At 35.9% G+C, this 20,656-nt stretch overlaps 1 protein-coding gene across 1 annotated transcript in view; it reads left to right on the top strand.

Annotated features, from left to right (window-relative positions):
• Nucleotides 1–15,200, top strand: part of LOC110097530 (regulator of nonsense transcripts UPF3) — a 40,217-nt gene extending 25,017 nt beyond the window's left edge. The window contains exons 8-13 of the mRNA XM_020823952.2: nt 8,291–8,391; nt 8,561–8,915; nt 9,014–9,154; nt 9,259–9,371; nt 9,470–9,522; nt 14,508–15,200. Of these exons, the coding sequence (XP_020679611.1) occupies nt 8,291–8,391; nt 8,561–8,915; nt 9,014–9,154; nt 9,259–9,371; nt 9,470–9,508 (749 nt within the window). The 3' untranslated portion in view covers nt 9,509–9,522; nt 14,508–15,200. The remainder of the gene's footprint in view (nt 1–8,290; nt 8,392–8,560; nt 8,916–9,013; nt 9,155–9,258; nt 9,372–9,469; nt 9,523–14,507) is intronic.
• The last annotated feature ends 5,456 nt before the right edge of the window (nt 15,201–20,656 follow it).

Below are 20,656 nucleotides of genomic sequence, written 5' to 3'. Positions count from 1 at the left end.
GTGCTCTAGTGCAAGGGACAACTGAGAATTTAACGAGGAAGAAATATACAAATAATCGAAAATCCTCAACCTCTTGAATATTGGCATGAATTTTACTCAAATTGCAGGTTCAGTTAATTCACAAACTTTCTTCATTTGATATTATTGAAAGAATTGGCTATTCTTCTTTACTCAACATCCCCTATAACATGTATTGGTGAATTTTTTTTTTTTTTCATTTTCTTCTAAAAACTTTTCGTTTTTAGTTTAACATGATTGAAATCTCAAAAGGACTGAAAAAGGTGGCCTTAAAAAAATGGAAATGAGAAGTTGTTCATAAAATAAGGGAGCAATCCCAATTGGGTGTAATATGGGTTGTGCATGTCCAAATATTAGTTTAATATATCCATTTATAGATCAATGCACGGGTTTGGTTGCAAAAGGCTTTCATCCGCAGCTTAATGGGAATCGGACCACTCAGAAGTTTTTGATATTAGATGCAAAGCGTAACACAGTTCAGGTAACACTTATGGCAAATTCTTTATCGGAATGTCTTTTTACCAACTTGATGTCGAATGAAATGTGCACTTCAATGAAGACTTTAATTGAAGAAATCTGGCAAGGATCTTCTTTCAGGCAGTCAAGTGCTCCTGAGAAGTTAAAACAAATATCCAAATCCAATAAAAATCTATTTATGGCCTAAAAAAAATCAATCTAGAAGCATGGCTTGAATGGTTTCATTGAAACTATTATGCTTGCAAGGATTTCAAGCTAGCCTCATCTTGATACATATGTTCTACATACAAAAAGATGTAGCTTAATTTAAGTATTTGTATATTGGCTTATCAGGATCAGCCTTAAGCCCCATATCTTTTTGCTTTAGTCATGGAATGTTTCACTAGACATTTGCAAGAGATGTACCCTGGTGTATGCTTTTTGCTATGATGTATTCTTCTTGTGATAAGACTAGAGAGGAGTTGATAGTAAACTTGAATTATGGAGGTCAACATTAGAGACTAAAGGTTTTCGCTTGAGTAGATCTAAAACGGAATATATGGAGTGTAATTTTAGTAGTAATAGACCTAGTTGAGGGGTTGTGACTTTGGGCGATCAAAGTCATTTAATAAGAGTACACGTTTTGATATCTTGGATCTATTGTTCAGAGTGATGGTGAAATGATGGGATATTATCAACATAATTCAAGTTGGATGGTTGAAGTGGAGGAATGCATCGGGCTTATTGTGTGATAAAAAAGTACCCCTAAACTTAAGTGAAAATTCTATAAGATGGTAGTGAGGCTGCAATGCTTATGTGCTGAATGTTGGCATTAAAGAGAAAGCATAAACTAAGTTAAGTGTGGCAGAGATGAGGATGCTCAGGTGAATGAGTGCTTTACCCCTTAGAGATAGATAAAGAATGAGGCATATACGTGAAAAGGTTGGAGTAGCTCCAGTAGAAGATAAGATTAGAGAGAGTCGCCTTAGATGGTTTGGTCATATAAAACGGCGCCTTCCAATGACCCGGTTATGAGAGTAGATGGTATTAGATTTGACTTATGTTAAGAAAGGTAGAGGCAGACCTTAAAAGACTTGGTTAGAAAATATTAGGAATGACCTTTCTTTATTAGATTTAAACGAGAATTTGACATTTAATAGGACAATGGAGAAAGGATTCATGTAGCCGACCCACGTTAGTGGGATAAAGCTTGATGTTGTTGTTGTGTAATATTTGATCATATCAAATAATAGGAGATTACGATTGGGAGATAAAAAGATTAGTTAAGGAGTTTGAAATTAAAGATCTCGCGTCCACTTTGGTACTTTCTTGGAATAGAGATTGTTAGAAATAAATGTAGTAAATGAATATTTCTAAAAAAAATATATGTCATTCATCTTTTAGAAAAACTGATTTGATGGGAAGCAAACTTATTGACATTCAACTAATCCAAAAAATTGAGAATGTAGAAGAAGTTCTCTAATTGATAAAGTTAGTAATCAAACATTAAGTGGAAAAGGTCATTTATTTTACTAATGCCAGACAAAACATTGTCGCTGCGATTAGTATGATTAGTTCTGTATGCAACTTATGAAAAAGCACCTTGAATGTTATATAGATATGTAAATATTAAAAGGAACCCATAATAAACATTGTGTACTCTAGTTATTGAAATCAATTGGCCAAACTCTATGGTTGACAAAAGTTTTACTCTAGATATTGTACTTAGGTTTGGTGGTAATCTTGTAGCATGGAGAAGTAAGAAGCAAATATTTTGTCAAGGAGTAGTTTTAGAAGTTGAACTCAGATATTTGAACAGTGAATTTATATGGCCTAAAATTATTTCTAGCGGAACTCACTTATGGCAAAACTCTAATAATATTATATTGTGACAATAAGACAACTATCAACATAAACCACAATCATATTCATTGTGTTGATGTGGACATCAATACATGGAAAGTTTATCATAGAAGGGGTCGTAGATTGACGGCCACGATTAAGTCGTTATATTAGTTATTATGTGTGTTGGTATGTGGTTTAATTTAGTTTGTGAATTTTTCTTGAATTTATGTTATAAGCCAAGGGCATTTGTGAACTTTCCTTAATGTTATGTTGAAAGCCCAAAGGGCATTTGTATTTTTTTGTCTTGTCATGTGGTGGTGATGCGGACATCCAACCGTCCATGCTATTCGAGGAGAGCTGAAAGATCGACGTTTCCACATTATCTTAAAATTTATTTGTAATTTTTTATTTTTATTATGAATTTTTCATTTTACCCTCACTTAAGAGGTCGCTCTATGGAAGCCCTAGGGCATATTTTTTGTTTTAGTTTCTTAGGCCTATATATATAGAGGCCCTTGTTGTATAATGTAATGATTGATTTATAATAAAAAAAAGAATTGGTGCATTTGTCTTGATCTCTGTGTGAGTTCTGGAGAGGAAGTCCTATGGGAGGACAACCTTGTTTCCACCCAGCCGTAGGATGGATCCGAGCTCGTGGATTGAAGTCCCTCGGGGAGTGCAACGTAGTACCCACTAGCCGCAGGAAGAGTCCAGGCTGGTGGTTTGTATCAATTTTTATTTTATTTTTTTCTTTTTCTCCATCCTCTCATCTCTAGTCTCCACCATTCACCATCCGTTTTGTTTTATTTTGTTTGATTTTGGCTAACTTTTCTTTTGGATCAAACATCAACCCCTCCACCTCCATAGTCGGCCGACCACCTCACCCCTAGCTAGGGTGTAAGTGAGGCCGAGCCGGCTCGCGAGCCGGCTCGAGCTCGAACTCGTTTATACGGTGCTCGCGAGCTGAGCTCTATCGAGCTCGCGAGTCGAGCTCGAGCTCGAGTTTGAGCCGTTTAGTAAACACGAGCTCCGAGCTTCGACCGGCTTGGCTCGTAGCTCGCGAGCGAGCCGGCTCGATTAAATATTAATATTTTTAAAAATAATTTTATTTTATTTATTAAATTTAAGTATTAAAAAATTATAATAATAATCTCCTAAATTTTATTTAAAAGTGAAATATTTCATATTTTTATAAAAAATTTGTTAAAGTTTTAAAAATCCCGCTTAAAGTTTAAAAATCCCGCCTAAATTTAAAAATTCCCCCCCATGGCTGGCGAGCCGGCTCGAGCTCGTTAACAGTGACACGAGCTCGAGTTCGAGCTCGACTGTCGAGCTCGACTCGAGCTCGAGTTCGAGCTCGCTTTCTTTCTTACGAGCCGAGCTCGATAAGGGCCAAAACTCGACTCGACTCGACTCGTTTACACCCCTACCCCTAGCCTATTCCCTCCTCAAATTTTGAATTTTGAATTCAAAATAGCCTATTTATTACCTTCCTAAATTAATCTATTGTTAACTTGGAAAGTTCCTAATTTGAATTCAAAGGTATTGAATTTCAAATCCTTTCTGAATTAACAAATTTATTTTTGGAAGCCTTCTCCTAATTCCTCTAAATTTGAAATCATTTTCAGATTTAATATCAAATCTCATTTAATGCCTTGGGCCACATACATCGTATGTGGACATCTCTCCCCCTCCTTTGGCTGCCCCCATTTTCTCTCACATATTAATTAATTCCCCTCAATCAATGCTCTCAATCAAATCCCTTTTCCTCTAAAATTTATTCTTTCCTAAATTAAGTTGTTCTAAATTTGGTAAGTTTTCGAATTCAAATTCAAACGAATTTGAATTTTCAAATTCTTTCCTAAACCATTTAGATTAATTTTAGAAAGCCTTCAATTAATGATTGGGTAAATCAGAAATTAATTGGGAATCAATTCAAATTCCACATTCATTGAATCTGGATAGCCTATCCCATTTCCCTCTCTCTTTGGCCGACCCCTTCACTCCCTTTTCCAATTAATTTAAAAATTCTAAATTCACATGACCCCCTTCGTTCTACATCAGTTTGGTATCATAGCATGGTTGCTCACTCGGGACGTGAACTAGACAGAGTCGAGCTCTTTTCGAATGATGTGGACATCCAACCGACCATGCCTATCCGAGGAGTTGAAGATCGATGGCCGTCATCGTCCCATGTTATCTTAAATTTTATCTATAATTTTTATTTTTATTATGAATTTTTTATTTTTACTCTCATTTAAGAGGGTCGTTCTATGTAAGCCCTAGGGGCATGTATCTTGTTTTAGTTTCTTAGACCTATATATAGAGGCCCTTGTTTGTGTAATGTAATGATGAATATTAATTAAAAAAAAATGGTGCATTTGTCTTGATCTCTGTATGAGTTTTGGAGAGGAAAAGTCCTATGGGAGGACAAGCTTGTTTCCACTAGCCGCAGGATGGATCCGGGCTTGTGGATTGAAGTCCCTCGGGGAGGGCAACGTAGTACCCACCAGCCGCAGGAAGAGTCCGGGCTCGTGGTTTGTATCATTTTTATTTTATTTTTTTCTTTATTCTTCGTCCGCTCATCTCTAGTCTCCACCATTCACCATTCGTTTTTATTTTATTTTGTTTGATTTTGGCTAACTTTTCTTTTGGATCATACATCAACCCCTCTACCTCCATAGCCGGTCGACCACCTCACCCCTAGCCTATTCCCTCCACCAATTTTGAATTTTGAATTCAAAATAGCCTCTTTATTACCTTCATAAATTAATTTTCCTAATTTGAATTCAAAGATATTTGAATTTCAAATCTTTTCTGAATTAACAAATCTATTTTTGGAAGCCTTCCCCTAATTCTTTTAAATCTGAAATCAATTTCAAATTTAATATCAAATCTCATTTAATGCCTTGGGCCACATACATCGTATGTGGACATCTCCCCCCTCCTCCTTTGGCCGCCCTCCATTTTCTCTCACATATTAATTAATTCACCTCAATTAATGCTCTCAATCAAATCCCTTTTCCTCTAAAATTTATTCTTTCCTAAATTAAGTTGTTCTAATTTTGGTAAGTTTTCGAATTCAAATTCTTTCCTAAATCATTTACCTTAAGTTTAGAAAGCTTTCCTTCAATTAAGGATTGAGTAAATCAGAAATTAATTGGGAATCAATTCAAATTTCACATTCATTGAATCTGGACACCCTATCCCCTTTCCCTCTCTCTTTGGCCGACCCCTTCACTCCCTTTTTCAATTAATTTAAAAATTCTAAATTCATATGACCCCCTTCGTTCTACATCAGTTTGTATCAGAGCATGGTTGCTCACTCGGGATGCGAACTTAACGGAGTCGAGCTCTTTTCCACCCCGGGAGAATGATGCGGACATCCAACCGTGCATGCCTATCCGAGGAGCTGAAGATCAACGACCGTCATCATTCCACGTTATCTTAAATTTTATTTGTAATTTTTATTTTCATTATGAATTTTTCGTTTTTACCCTCACTTAAGAGGGTCGTCCTATGTAAGCCATAGGGGCATATGTGTCTTGTTTTGGTTTCCTAGGCCTATACATAGAGGCCCTTGTTTGTGTAATGTAATGATGGATTATTAATAAACAAAGAATTGGTGCATTTTGTCTTGATCTCTGTGTGAGTTCTGGAGAGGAAAAGTCCTATGGGAGGACAACCTTGTTTCCACCAACCGCAGGATGGATTCGGGCTCGTGGATTGAAATCCCTCAAGGAGGGCAACATAGTACCCACCAGCCGCAGGAAGAGTCCGAGCTCATGATTTGTATCATTTTTATTTTATTTTTTTCTTTGTTCTCCATCCTCTCATCTCTAGTCTCCACCATTTAGCACCCGTTTTTATTTTTTATTTTATTTTGGCTAACTTTTCTTTTGGATCAAACATCAACCTCTCCACCTCCATAGCCGGTCGACCACCTCACCCCTAGCCTATTCCCTCCTCAAATTTTGAATTTTGAATTCAAAATAGCCTATTTATTACCTTCCTAAATTAATCTATTGTTAACTTGGAAAGTTTCTAATTTGAATTCAAAGATATTTGAATTTCAAATCCTTTCTGAATTAACAAATCTATTTTTGGAAGCCTTCCGCTAATTCCTCTAAATCTTAAATCAATTTTAGATTTAATATCAAATCTCATTTAATGCCTTGGGCCACATACATCGTATGTGGACATCTCTCCCCCTCCTCCTTTGGCCGCCCCCATTTTCTCTCACATATTAATTAATTCCCCTCAATTAATGCTCTCAATCTAATCCCTTTTCCTCTAAAATTTATTCTTTCCTAAATTAAGTTCTAATTTTGGTAAGTTTTTGAATTCAAATTCAAACGAATTTAAAAATTCAAATTCTTTCCTAAATCATTTAGCTTAATTTTAGAAAGCCTTCCTTCAATTAAGGATTGGGTAAATCAGAAATTAATTTGGAATCAATTCAAATTTCATATTCATTGAATCTAGACACCCTATCCCTTTCCCTCTCTCTTTGGCCGACCCCTTCCCTCCCTTTTCCAATTAATTTGAAAATTCTAAATTCACATGACCCCCTTCGTTCTACATCAAGTGGTGCCTATATAATGGCTCTGCCCCCCGGTAAGGATGAAGATTATTTTTGAATGAATTCTGATTTTTGCTCTCTTTTCTTGTGTGAGAGTGAGTGTGGTTGAGTGGTGTAGCCTTAGGAGAAGGCAATGAAGTACCCAACAGCCCATTAATGTGAGCTCTTGGTTTTCCCTTGTATCTCTTCCCCTTTCCCACCTTCTTCCGCCCTAACTACTGGTCAACCCCCTTCCCCTTCCACCGCCCACGACAAGCCCACCACCACCACTTCCTCATCCAAGTTCCCAATCCAAAATTTCCCAAATATGAAATTTTGACCTTTGGGATTCCAATTGGACCCCACTCGTCCCTTGAAACTCTTCATGTTAATGTCTTAGTGGTGCCTTTCTTATTACTAAGTACCATACACCTTTAGGAAAGTTTGGATCTAACCTATGGAGAAGATTGGGGTTACCCCTTTCCCAACTCTACATCTCAATGCTTATAGTTACAAAACGATATGCCCACATACTGACAAGAGCACGCATGTCAATGGCGCAAAATGATGCGCGCCATGGGGCACGGTGCAGAGTGGCGCACGGCGCGGCATGGCACACATATGGGGCTATTTACTTGTCATGGCACGGCGCATCAAAGTAGCGCGCGCTATTTACGTCACGCATGGGCAATGGCACATGGCGCAAGGCACTTATGGCACACGTTATTTTGTTAACCTATTATAAATTTCAAATTATAAATTATAATTAATTTTTTAAGGTTTATATATTAATATCATAATCAATTATTAATTAATTAGCCTTCAAATTAATAAAATATCAAAAAACTTTAGAGGATTTTTTTTTGTAGGATTTAAAGCTATTATTTAGGCTGGTTTAAGGATAAATTATGCTTAAATCTATTGATGTAAGTTTATGTAAGATTTAAAATCGTCATTTTTTCTATTTGATAGGATTTTTATGCCTAAATTTTAGTCTAATCAACCAATTATTTGTTATTTAATGGTATAGAAAATTAATTTATAAATATTTTTTATTGTGCGTCATGCTTAAAAAGGCGCGCGCCATGCCATACGCTATGGGCCATGGCTCCACGTTTATCTTTGTGCCGTGGTGCGTCATTCACCACTGACAAATATGGACAAGAGTAATGTGGGTATTCTAATTATATATTGCTTGACAAGGATATTGCTGATTGAGAATTAATGAGAATGTCTAACACGGAATGTTTATATGCCTGAAATCAATAATTATTCCTCAGTTTTTTTGTCTTTGATATTATCCATATTAGGGCTTTTGCTTCTCCGTGCACGCTGTTGACTGGATCTCTCTTTATTATATCTATACGTTCTTTTTTAATTTTATTTGGTCCTCTTTGTTCATTTTTGTAGGGACTGTTACAAATGGAATTGTATCCGGAGTTTCTGTTGCTGTGGAAACCGGGAAAAGGGCACTTTTGCTTTTGAAAGGAAAAGAACGTGAAGGTTCTCATGTAAGCAAACATCAATGCTCCATGTCTTAATTTGTCTTAATGCATTTCTTTTTCCCTTCATTTTTTTTTTGTGTTGGCAAGTTGTTTGATTTTGATATTCTAATGATATCCACTTATTGCTTGTAAAATCATTAACCAGAAACTCACTGGGCTCAGCTTATCTTAACAGATTCAGCGGCTTGAGGTGCCTGGAAGAATTATTAAAAGCATATTATCCAAGGAAGGGAATCAGGTGTCGGCATCTCAACCAGATCATCAATTTATTACGGTTAACATAGAGAATGACAAGCGCCCTCCCCGACCACCTGTCCAGCAGTCAAATTTGAAGGATCATGCTTCCAGTTCACTACACACTTTTGTTTCTGATGCTGATGGAAAATCACATAAAGTTGATAAGGCTGCTTCAAGTGAATTGTATGCTAATGTATCCATCAGGGATAATAAGATTGAAAAACGCATGAGAAATAAAGATAGACCTGATCGTGGGGTATGGGCACCCCTTCATCGCTCTGATGTTTTTCAAGGTGAGCAGGATTTTTTTCCCTCATTTTATTCTTGCATTCATCAAATGCGTCAGAAGCTTATAGTTATTACTGAGAACATATTGGCTTTGTGACTGTAGGACACGTCACTAATTTTCTCCCAAGCAATGAAATAGGAGCGGGTCATAGAAATAAGAAATTTGATACTCCAGGTGGTAATAGAAGTTCAGAATCTAAGAGGCTTGGAGTTGGACGAGGGCATCATGCTTCTTTGGACAATGGTTGGTTTTCTCGACATACATGAACAGTCTTTATAGTGATTTACCATGTTTATTTTGCATTTTCTTGCTTTGATGGTGAATTTATGGGAGATATATTATTTTAGGTGTCACTAGGCATGCAGTCCGTCGGGGAATGACACATGGTTCAAAAGATTTGGATGTCTCTGCAAGTACAGCGGAGGCTAAGCCATCAAAAAGAGGCCCTATTCCATATGAAGTGAGTAAACTGTTGTGGAAAGCATTTTTTTTTAGTATCCTGAAGTGGCTTTATCACTAATAAAGATTTATGTTAATAGCTTTCTTCTGTGTTTACAGAAACAAGTATGGGTTCAGAAGAACGGCTCTGCTTCATGATTTTCCCTTGTAATGTAAGTTTTTTTCAGATTCTGTTGCTTTTGTTTTCTGTAAGTTAATGCAACTTTCCGTTTATAGTGAGATGCATTTTAAAGTATAAAAGTGTGGTATAACTCTCATCATAAGTATATTTCAAATATCTTAGCGAATCTTGCTCTGTTAGTTATCTCCATGGGTAGGAGTGAAAGGCTGAACGTTCCATAACTTCTAACGTTCCCAGATAGGTACCATTTTGGCAGTCATCCTTAACTATTTTTATTTTATTAAGTACTGCAGTTTAAATTTTCAATCAAACACATTTAAAGTTCTATTTAAGTGCCTGATATTTTATTTTTCAGTTACGTGCGTCTAAGTGAGAATTTATTTTTTCAGTTACGTGCTTGATATTTGAGTGCGTAAGGTGGAATACCATGATATTTTCTTACATAAAAATCACGAAATTATAGCTTTTGAAATGCTAAACTTGTAACCGCTGAATATTGAATAGTTTTCCAGTTGGGTGACTGAGGCTTACGTCCTTTGGTTTGGACATATTGATTTCTGTTTTAGAATCTTGTACACAGGTATTTGACTTTTATCAGGAATGACAAAGAACCTATGATCTCCATCGACCATTGATACATAAGCTATATGTAAATGTTATTATTAACAAGTATAAGTTATCCTTAATTTCGTGTGGCTTATTTACTAAAAATCCTGAAAAGTACGTGTTTGCAACATATGTGGTACTTTACAGAAAATTGGAAGTTTTTTTTTTCACCTTTTTATTATAAAATAGGGTAAAATGTTGGAAACATGAAAATCTTAGGATCCGTTTTAAATTGACGTGTTTTGGTTGTATCATTTGTCCCATTTTTGTTGGTTGGATTCTATCATGTTCAACCGTCAAGCAGAAAGTGGATGAAGATGTAGGATTTATGCCTCAGGCCTCCTTAATAGCTCTTGCCTTTTGAATCTAATTTCTATTAATTATGTTGCTTGGCATTGTGACTATATTAATAAACTTCTGAACGCAGATAATTTTAAAATTTTATGATTACACTATTACACAAGCAAATGAAGGCATGGTTAAATAAAGACTTGGTTTTTATTGAGGAAATTTTACGGAGTTGGAATGAAATCCTAATAGTTTATGAGGATAATTACGAATCTATGGCCATTGATTTAAGTTGTATGTGTAATTTCATTTTTTTCTCTCAAAATTTCAAACATCTAAATAGAGCCAAAATGTTGAGAATAACGGATTGGGAAAGTAATTCATTTTGATTTTATTGTGGCATTATCTTTTGCAATTTGTCATGCATTTGTGCTGCTTGGCATGGTGACTATATTAATAAATCTTGTGAATGCATATAATTTTATGGTTACACTATTAGACAAGCTAATGATGCATTGTTAAATTAAGACCTGCTTTGTGTTCAGGAAATTTTATGGAGTTGGACTGAAGTCCTAGTAGTTTATGGGGTGTAATTATGAATCTATGGTCATTGATTTAAGTTTTACTACTCTTTTCATTTTTTTTTCCTCAAAATTTCAAACATCTAAATAGAGCAAAAATGTTAAGAATAATATTTTGGGAAAGAATTCGATTTAATTTGATTATGGCCTCATTTTCACAAATTGTGGAGCATTTGATGAATTATGTAAGTAGATTTTGAACTATCAATATATCCAATATATGTAAAGATTTGTACGAACAATCTTATTTGTACATGCATTAGGCCAGGATTCACAAGTTACAGGATTTAACATAGGGATAATGCTAGAAATTAATTCATAGTGGGTCTAGGGAGATTTTCATATCTTACCATTATAGCATATTTGTTCTAAATTAATTATTAAGTTTTTGGGTATAGCATAAATGCTTGAACCACCGATGTGATTCAATACATTGTTTTATAATTAAATCATCTTGGATTTGATTTTGAGCCGATCTTTTCTCAGTGCAAATTTGGCTCATTGATGCGACCTAAGTTTCTAAAATTTTATGGAGAACACTTAGGAAAGCAAATAGGGAATTTTTCCTTTCAATAACTCATAAACATCCACAAAATAAAGCGTAAAGGAGAAACAAGGCTATTTAGAAAACTACTACAAAATTCGAAGGAAAAAAATAATTAAAAAAATAAAAAAAAGATAAGATAAAGCTACCCTCAGAAGAACCAACAAGTGGTCACCTCACTTGCAATGCTTTTAAAATAAAGGATAGGTGTCCAAGGAAAGATCTAACCCGGAATCCACCACTAAATTGATTCGGCACAAGTCTATCCTCCTTCGGCAAATACCAACTAAAACGTGGTAGCAGACACCACCAAGCGCACAAGAGAAGAAGAATACAGTTGGACGTTACTGTGGAAATAGAAGAAGAGGAAGAAGACCAAGACGAAGTATAAGAGGAAAAGTGAATAGGAAGCTAGCTCACAAGCTAAAAAACCCGCAGATTTTGTATGTAAACACTTCACCAAAAACCTCCTTCAAACAGCAACAAACAGTCCCCATATATAAGGGAAAAAAGAGTCCAACATCCCCATAAAAGTGTCGTCCCCTAGGCAACCAATAAGAGCTATCATAATATATGAAGTAGCAAAGGGAGGGGTACGGACATCATGGGGAACCAAACAGCTAGAAAATCAATCAGCCATTAAACTGAGATCTGCCTAGGAAACCAGCAAAAAACTAACCGCCATCAAACCGTGATCTGCTTAGAAAACCAACAAAAAACCAACAACCACCAAACTATGAAAAGGAAGAGAAATAGACCGCATGATAGGGGAAAATCGGAGCAACACACAGTAGGGAAAGCCATGCAAAAAAAAGGGGGGGGGGAATGGACAACAACCGAAGCAGCACACGACAACACAGAAACCGTAGGGACAAAGTGAAGGAAAGGGAGAGACATTCCTAAGAGCACCATCCTAGCAAGATCATCGGTTGACTTCCATCATAGGGTAAATAAAATAAAAAAAATAATACAAACATAAAAAATTCCATAATTTTTTTACTACATCAATTCTCTCTTGGTTAAAGAATTTCATTTCTTGATAAAAAGCCTCAGTAACACGTTGAAAAATATTAGGACGTCGAAACTGTAATTTCTCAGCTTCAACCCATGAACAGTTAGTCAGGGGTCGTCCTTGTCATTGAACTAAGAAACGTCGGTGAACTCTACGCCTCGTCTGTGTAGTATGAATGTCCATAACATCCTCAATATCTCCATTAGTCAGAGCGGGAACGATAATAGGCAAAGTCTCCAAGTCTGCAATATCAGTCGGCTCTCCAACATTTGTTGTAAGGTCAACAAAATTAAACACAGGAGAAGTCCCTATGGAAGATGGGAGATCCAAAAGATAAGCATTAGATCCCAATCTTCGCAGGATTTGAAAGAGACCAAACTTCTTCCAGCTTAATTTGCCAAAGGTACCAATTGTAAAGTGTTGTCGTTGAAAGTAAGCCATCACACGATCTCCTACCTGAAAATGACACTCCCTACGGTGTTTGTCAGTCGCAATTTTATATTTGAAATTTGTCATACGAAGTTTCTCCAGGACCTGTTGTTGTGTGCTGACTGCGCTTTCAAAGACCCTAAACCCTAAATTTGAAACTAAACCTGTTTGTTAATTTTGGGTAAGGAATTTGTTAGACTGGTCCCTTGCCAAGGGCCGGCTCAAGTGTATAGAAGGCGGGCAGCAAGAGAGGGAGAGGGAGAGGGAGATGGGGCCCACTAATTCAAATTCACATGTTTTGGAGCCAAAGGAGGGGGCGGCAAGGGCAGACTTGTAATTTGGGCTTAATTGATTAATTGCATGCTTTAAGTAGGAAGGAAGGATTAAGGTTAGGGTTATGCTTTGTTTTGTCGCTGATTTTGTAGTTCTTGTCTTAAGTGTGTTGAGCCCTAGATTGGTGTTGGGGTTTGGAGAGAACGATCCTTCTCTCGAATTGAGGATCAATTGCATCTTGCTTTATTTCTTCCATTAGTTTGATTTCTTCAATAAAAATTAATTTTTGCTGATTTTCTCGATGAATTTGTGGAGCCTTTTGTTGTTTTTTTGTCTCCTTGTTCGGGATTACTTGAAATCTTCAAGTACTTCCTAACATAATTTTGTTAGTGATAATCTGTTTTATAAACTTGTAATTTTCTCACAATGCAACGAGATAAACTGAAAAGATTAAAATGTCAGCTTAAAAGTGTTATGTACATGGAGCATCGTGCATTTTGTTCGGCTGCCATTTATGACTTTAGTAGTGATTTGGTTCACATTAATTTGCTGGATACTATATTATTGTTTATGTTGCAGCTTAAAGTGTGGCTAATTGTTGCATTATGGCTAATGGTGTTTTGATGATTTGGTTAAACTTCATCTTATTTCTTTTTTACATGTTAGTTCGTGCATCTGATTGTCACATCATGCGGTAGCATCCTAGAGGGGAATGAATTTTTTGAGGGGCTAGCTGTATTTTTTTTCTTTCTTGTTTCCTTTGCCTTGTTCCATTTCCTTCCCTTTCCCATTTTTGACACAAACATCATTAAAGATTCCCCGCTTCTCTCAATAGGAACCAAAGAACTATAAGGTCTCATAACATAGTTCGATACACTGGTGGGTTTATTTGCAGGAATGACAAAGCAATGGTTAAATCATTATCATTAGTCGTATCCCAAATTTTTTAATTTGATTTTTATTATTGTGAACAGACCAGTAGCTCAAACTGCTGCATAATGTGGTATTCATCTGAACTGCCATTCAAATTTCTTATTACAAACAAAAAGACAATTTCATAGTTGCCACTTTGCATTTTCTTTTCATCAGTATGTTGTAGCGGTTGTCTTGTCTTCTATGGTCTCTTTTTCTCAAGTTATATTTTTATGTATGTATTGTATGCATTTTCTTTTTATACTCACAAGATCTATTTTGCAGTCTTCCCTCAAATGTATTATTTTTTAGCTTCTCTGTTTCACATGAACTATGAATAACAAATGCTTTAGTTGTGTCCTCATCTACAGCTTTTTTCCCTTAACTCGGATACCGTTCTGCATTGGGTTTCTGTAGCCGATGACAGGAAATCACAGTTGCACATATTCATATCTGGCATTATGATTTTTTGCCGCTACAAATGATCACTATGGCATTTCTATCGTATAGTTCACCTGGAAGATCTCCTATGATGGAATTTTCACTAGCCGAGCAGTTCATGCATGACTGATTCTGCTTTTGCCCCTTTGATGTATGAAGGCTTGTTCCTCGATTTCTGAAAGAGTTGGAAGCACCTACTATCCTTAAAAAGGCTTACAATGTAAGCTGCTCAGTGTGAATGAGACTGTGCAGGATTGTTAGTTCTTTCTCTCTTTGCAACTGCGACGATGTAGGAGCCCTTTTTCAGGCTAGGCTATTGGATTGGCCAAAGAACATAATTATACCCCGGCATTGGTCAGAGCTGCCATGATTACAATTGCTTACCTTGTACTTAGTAACTGCAGTAAATAGAGCTACTTATCTGTGTTTCATTGGAAGTAGTTATACCCACAGCACCACATCAAGTTGAGTTGGCTTCACATTAGCCAACCAACTGACAGTGGAAAGCGCAAATTGCTGTGGCTTTCAAAGATTGTGTTTTTGGTGGGCTTTTAGTTTGCTTTGTGAATTTGAATGCTGAAATCTAATTACATATATATATAAAGTTGTACATTTTTCTTCAACCCTTACATCATTTGCGCATACAATTTTGCCTGTATGATAGATCTGACGAATGGTTTTATAAGCCTTTGAAGTGGAGAAATTTGAAGGTCCTGTGTATTGGTTTGAGTTGAATTGAAGTTTGGGTGAGCTGTGATTGAAATGTAAACCTTTGGTTTGGCCTTTTTCTTAGCATAAGACTGATTGGATGGTTTGTCTTTGGTGCAGCAAGAGGAAAAAAAAAAATAAATCAGACTCTAATTTGATCATCGTGGGCTTTACTGTCATCATATTTGCTTTGGGATCAGTATAAAATATATTTTGATTGATTAATTATATATTACATTCCTTTTAAAATAAATCTAATGGCTATGAAATTATGAATTGCTCATCTTTTCCCTAAGCCTAAGACTGCTCGGACGAGTCGTCCCTAGTGTTGTATGAAGAAAAAACAAAAACAAAAAATTCCTCATTTTTTTTAAGCATGGTTAGAAAAACTATTATAAATTAAATAAAGAACAATCAGCCTTTCCGTGGACAAAGAAAGTTTTTCCAAAAAAAAACTATGATATGGGGCCGTCGTGTTGAATAGCTAAGCATTGTTTCAAATTAAATTTCTAAGCACTGTTTTTTTTTTGTGTGGGCTGAGAGAAAAAAGAAAAAAAAATTAAATGACTTATGCTCTTCGTATAGAGAGAGAGAGATACCTACAACCCTGAAAGAAGCAGGGCTACAATTGACTCTCCATGAACGGAGCGAAAGGAAGCGCAGACGGCCTAAGTACGGGTGTAAACGAGTCGAGTCGAGTATTTTCCTTATCAAGCTTGGCTCGTTTAATCTTTAATGAGCTCGAGCTCGATTAGTGGGCTCGAGATCGACTTGTTTAAAAAATATCAAGCTCGAGCTCGACTCGAAAGCTCGAGCTCATTTAAAAAGCTCGAGCTCGAGCTCGTTTAAAAAGCTCGAACTCAACTCTTAACTCTTTTAATTGGCACGAGTCTTTAATTTTAAACAAAAATTCTCTTTTTTTGGAATTTTTTCTTCTAACCCTTAATTAAAATTTGTTTTCAATAATAAAAAAATAACTTAATTCATCATAAAATGTCTAGAACTTTAACTATTAATTTCTTTAAAAAAAATTTATAGAAGAATCTATATATTATGAGCAATCATCTTTCTTTAAAAAATTTAATTTAAAAATTTGATCTATATCAACTTATCAACTGCAATTTTTATATGATTAAGTATTATAAAACCTTGAATAATATAGAAATAGAGCTTTCAATAATATAAGAATTTGACCAAATTACATTTCATATCATCATTACAAAAACAACAATTGGAATCATACAACTCATTAAGAAGTTTCATAATAGAGCATAAGTAAAAACTGAATAGAAGATAGAACTATATATTTCTTGTCTGTTTGATATTTGGATGTTCCATATTCTTCGAATTCTTTCATCTCTACTACCAAGTACCAACTACCAATTAATATGATAAAAACCTGTAAAATTAAGATAAAAGCAAAATGATAATTATTTTAGAAATTGGGTAAAAAGAAAAATATTAAATATTCCACATACAACATTTATAAGCAATCTTATCGCTCAAACCTAACAAGCAAAATTATCCAGCATATGTTTTGATGGATAACATCAAAAATGAGCTTCAGATATAATCAGATCTGTAAAATTCAATGCATAAGAGATAAAATTTTGCATCAGAATATAAGGAGGAAAAATTATAAGATATATATAAATAAATTAATCGAGTAGCTTATCAAGCTTTCGAGTCGAGTCGGATTGAGCTCGAACTCGAGCTCGATAATTATACGAGCTCGATTGTAAGCTCGAGCTCGATAAGCTCAGCTTGCGAGCTCGTTAACGAGTTGAGTTCAAGCCGGCTCACGAGTCGGCTCGGCTCACTTACACCCGTAGGCCTAAGTAGTGAAGGTTTGAGAAGAACTGTTGATACTTGATATTGCGGAACAATGGGAAGGAAAAAATTAGGCGGAAGGAAGCACGTGTTTGATTTGGTAATCAAGGATTATCATAGCTTTTTTTCTTGACAAATTATAACTAGCATTATAAGGACTCCGAAAATGTATATTTCGAAGGGTAAATTTTAAGTTAACAGGGTAAATTTTTAGAAGGCAAATTGGGTTTGAAATAAGACACTACTCACATATTTCGACCACATTTTGCGAGGACTTTATAATATGAGTTCTTTTTTCCTATAGGCACTGGCACAAGCCCCGAATGTTAATTACCCCTCCCAATAACGAGAGAGAACATTCGAATAAGGTTATTCGTCAATTAGATATGAAGTATCTGACATATAGTAGCATCATGGGTTCAATTTTGGAGACTTGATATTTAAAATTAGAAATTTCACTATTTTGCACTTAAAGCGGATGATGAGGGAATGGATGATGGACCTCATCAAGATCACATGGTTCCGTCATCCCGGGCCATCATGATCCCTAGTCTGCTTAGTCATAGGAGGTAGTTGACCCAACTTGATAAAAGGAGTCTAGTCGGTAGCCATGAGTTACTTTGTTCAAGGGTACCTTGTAGACATAGAATGAGTGTTTGTCTAAGGGGACAAATTTGAATCCACCTTAGTTAATAAAAGGCTTTGTTCCATATATATCATATTCTATTGATTAATATCTCAAATATTTGATGTTGTTGGGGAGCATACAAAGCTAGGACCGTAACTGTAATACAATAGAGTTGTTGGACCAAGCCACTAGGTCAGAGGATTGTGGTTGTAATCGTTGACCACGCGGAGCCATATGACTAAACCACGGGTTCTTTGCGGATCCGTCTAGCCAAACCGCCTATCAGAGGACCAATGACACGTCCTTACTAGCAAAAAATGAATTGATAATGAATGATAGTAATATTCTAGACCAGACATTAGCTATTTGTGAGCTAAAGTAATTTTCATATTTGCCCACCTCGACAAATTATTGCGAGGGGTGGATGGATTTTATTTTAAATGTTTCACAATTGATTTCAATTTTAAATATTTCAAGATTTTAATACTTTTTGGGTTCTGAATTTCATGGGAATTTGAGATGTATTTGAAATATTTTGAGCTAACCCCTCTAATTGAGATTTAAGTTCAACACAGCCATCATCGGAGTGTTATTATGCAATTTTTATGTTGTTGGTTGAACCTTGTCGACTTTACCTATTTGTCAATAGAGGATCGGGTTCTTCTTAGTCTTTATGCCTTTATTACTGAATTTTCTTAATATTAGGCCTTATAGACCTAATATGAATATATAAAAATAAATATCTTGGTCAACATCATGATTATATATTTGTTTGATTGTTCGAGCCATGTCCACTCTTTTTGACTCGTATAGAAGGATCAAGCTCAAATTTCGATTTATCATTTGACTTGCACAACATCCTCAGACGTCACGCATGTGAATACGTCACACTCATCGGGGGCCCATGCAGGTGTATATTCTTACATGTATATAGGTTAATGTACTTGCGTGTTATTTTTTGCTTTGTTTTGGAAGGGATGCAAAGTAATTGAAATTTTAATTTCTTTAGAAAAATTTTAAATTTGAATTTTGAATTTTAATTCTGAAATCGAACATACTGATGGAAATGATATACTGCCTTGGAAGGCGGATATCAAATTTCCTAATTGGTTTTTAGATCTATAATTATAAATTCATCATAAATATCGTAGTCAAATTCAAGAAGGAACTATGTATGACCCCAGAGAGTCAAAATGATGTTCGATCAAATATTTAACTACGATAATCTAGATGTACTATCATTAATCTCATATTCAAAAGTATGTTGATAAATGATATATCTTTCTGGAAAGAAAATATCACCTATTATCCATGATTTGAATATGGAGATAATGATTGTTGTTGATTTCCTTAATTTTTCAAAGAGAATTAATTAATTTTTAAATTGATATAGGGTTTTTAAATCTATTGGATTAATCAGGGTTGAACCCAAATGGACGGTTTTGGGTCTATTTTAGTTAGATCCTAATTAAGCACAGGGTTGGGTTGACCATGTAAGATACAGGAAACCTAGGGCTATCCAATGCAAGCGTTATTTAAGCTTGGTGAAGCCTAGGTTGGAAATTTGCTTAGACTAAGGTGTTTTGGTCACTGTGGGGTAGCTCAATTCCTATCATAGGTGCACCCAAGGGATAGGCCATCTATGGTATGTGCAATGGGTCATAGGGACCCAATGCAAGTGATTGCTTGGCCAGACTTGACCAAGATTGAGTTTTGGCTCATGGATAGTCGTATTTGGACATTGGATTAAGCCATATGGCTAAACCAAGTGGCCCCAAGAGTTGGGACTTTAAGGGGACCCTCTAAGGGACCTAAAGGGTTACTCTAAGGTCCTAGGTAGGCTTAGCAATACATTGGTCAATGGATTTTAGCTATATTCACTTGTATGCACATATGATCAAATTTGCTTGACTTGGTCAACCAAGTTCACCTAGGGTCTAGGGTTGGGTCCAATAGGTTTGGATTGATTATGTGAGACCAATGGAGGTGGTCTCAAGTGATGGGAAGGCCATTTGGTATGAAAAGCCCATTTAAAGCCTTAATGGGGCAAGGCTTTAAATGGGGCATTCTGTCAACATGGGCTGACTTGGCCAACCATGCTTGACCAAGGCTTGAATTTGAGTTCAATGCATGATTAAGAGTGTTTAGGATACATTAGAGGAGGTTTCATGGCTTTTTTTGATTGGATCATGTTAAAGTTTTAGAGAAAACTTCAATTTTATCCTAAAGGGGTATTTTGATCATTTGGGCCCCTGGTCATCTCTGGGCCAACTAGGGTCCACCAAAGTGTAGTTTTTGCGTTTTACATGTCATAACAAGGGTTATGGACATGGTCAAGGGCTTTTGGGAAGGTCCCATGATTAAATTCCACAAGCATAAGGTCAACACATGTGTACTTTCATATATATGTTACAATGCACGTGTGAGGGCATTATAAAATCATCTAGCACCAATTAGTTGTATGGGCAACCCTCGCTTGAGTGTGCTTAGCATTCCATTTGAGAGCTTATAAATTCCTTCTATCGCTTATATGAATATTCAGGATCCGATGGCGTGGCGTCATGATGCGTTAGGTCTCATTTGAGAATTTGTTAACGCTTTTTCCTGCTTGCATGGATGTTACAGATCGAGTGGCATTATTTAACAGCTTATAGACACCTTAAATCTTCTTGTATGAGTGTTGCACATCTAGTGGTGTGGAATAGTACTATGGATTTCCCGTCATTTTATACAAGCAGACTGTCATATACTAACTAGTCTCCTGTTGTCGTTCATAGATTACTGCATTCACTGCAGTTATCTTATAATCGCTCACATATATCATGTTGTATGCACAACGAGTTTCCTATGGCAACTCGTAAGCATTTGCATTTTGTGTAATCAAATTGCATTTTTCTTGTGAACGATACATTG

The sequence above is a fragment of the Dendrobium catenatum genome, unplaced genomic scaffold (assembly GCF_001605985.2).
Source record: "Dendrobium catenatum unplaced genomic scaffold, ASM160598v2 fragScaff_scaffold_390, whole genome shotgun sequence".
Taxonomy (NCBI): Eukaryota; Viridiplantae; Streptophyta; class Magnoliopsida; order Asparagales; family Orchidaceae; genus Dendrobium; species Dendrobium catenatum.
The sequence above is the reverse complement of the archived record's forward strand: the minus strand, read 5'-3'. Positions and strand labels throughout refer to the sequence as shown.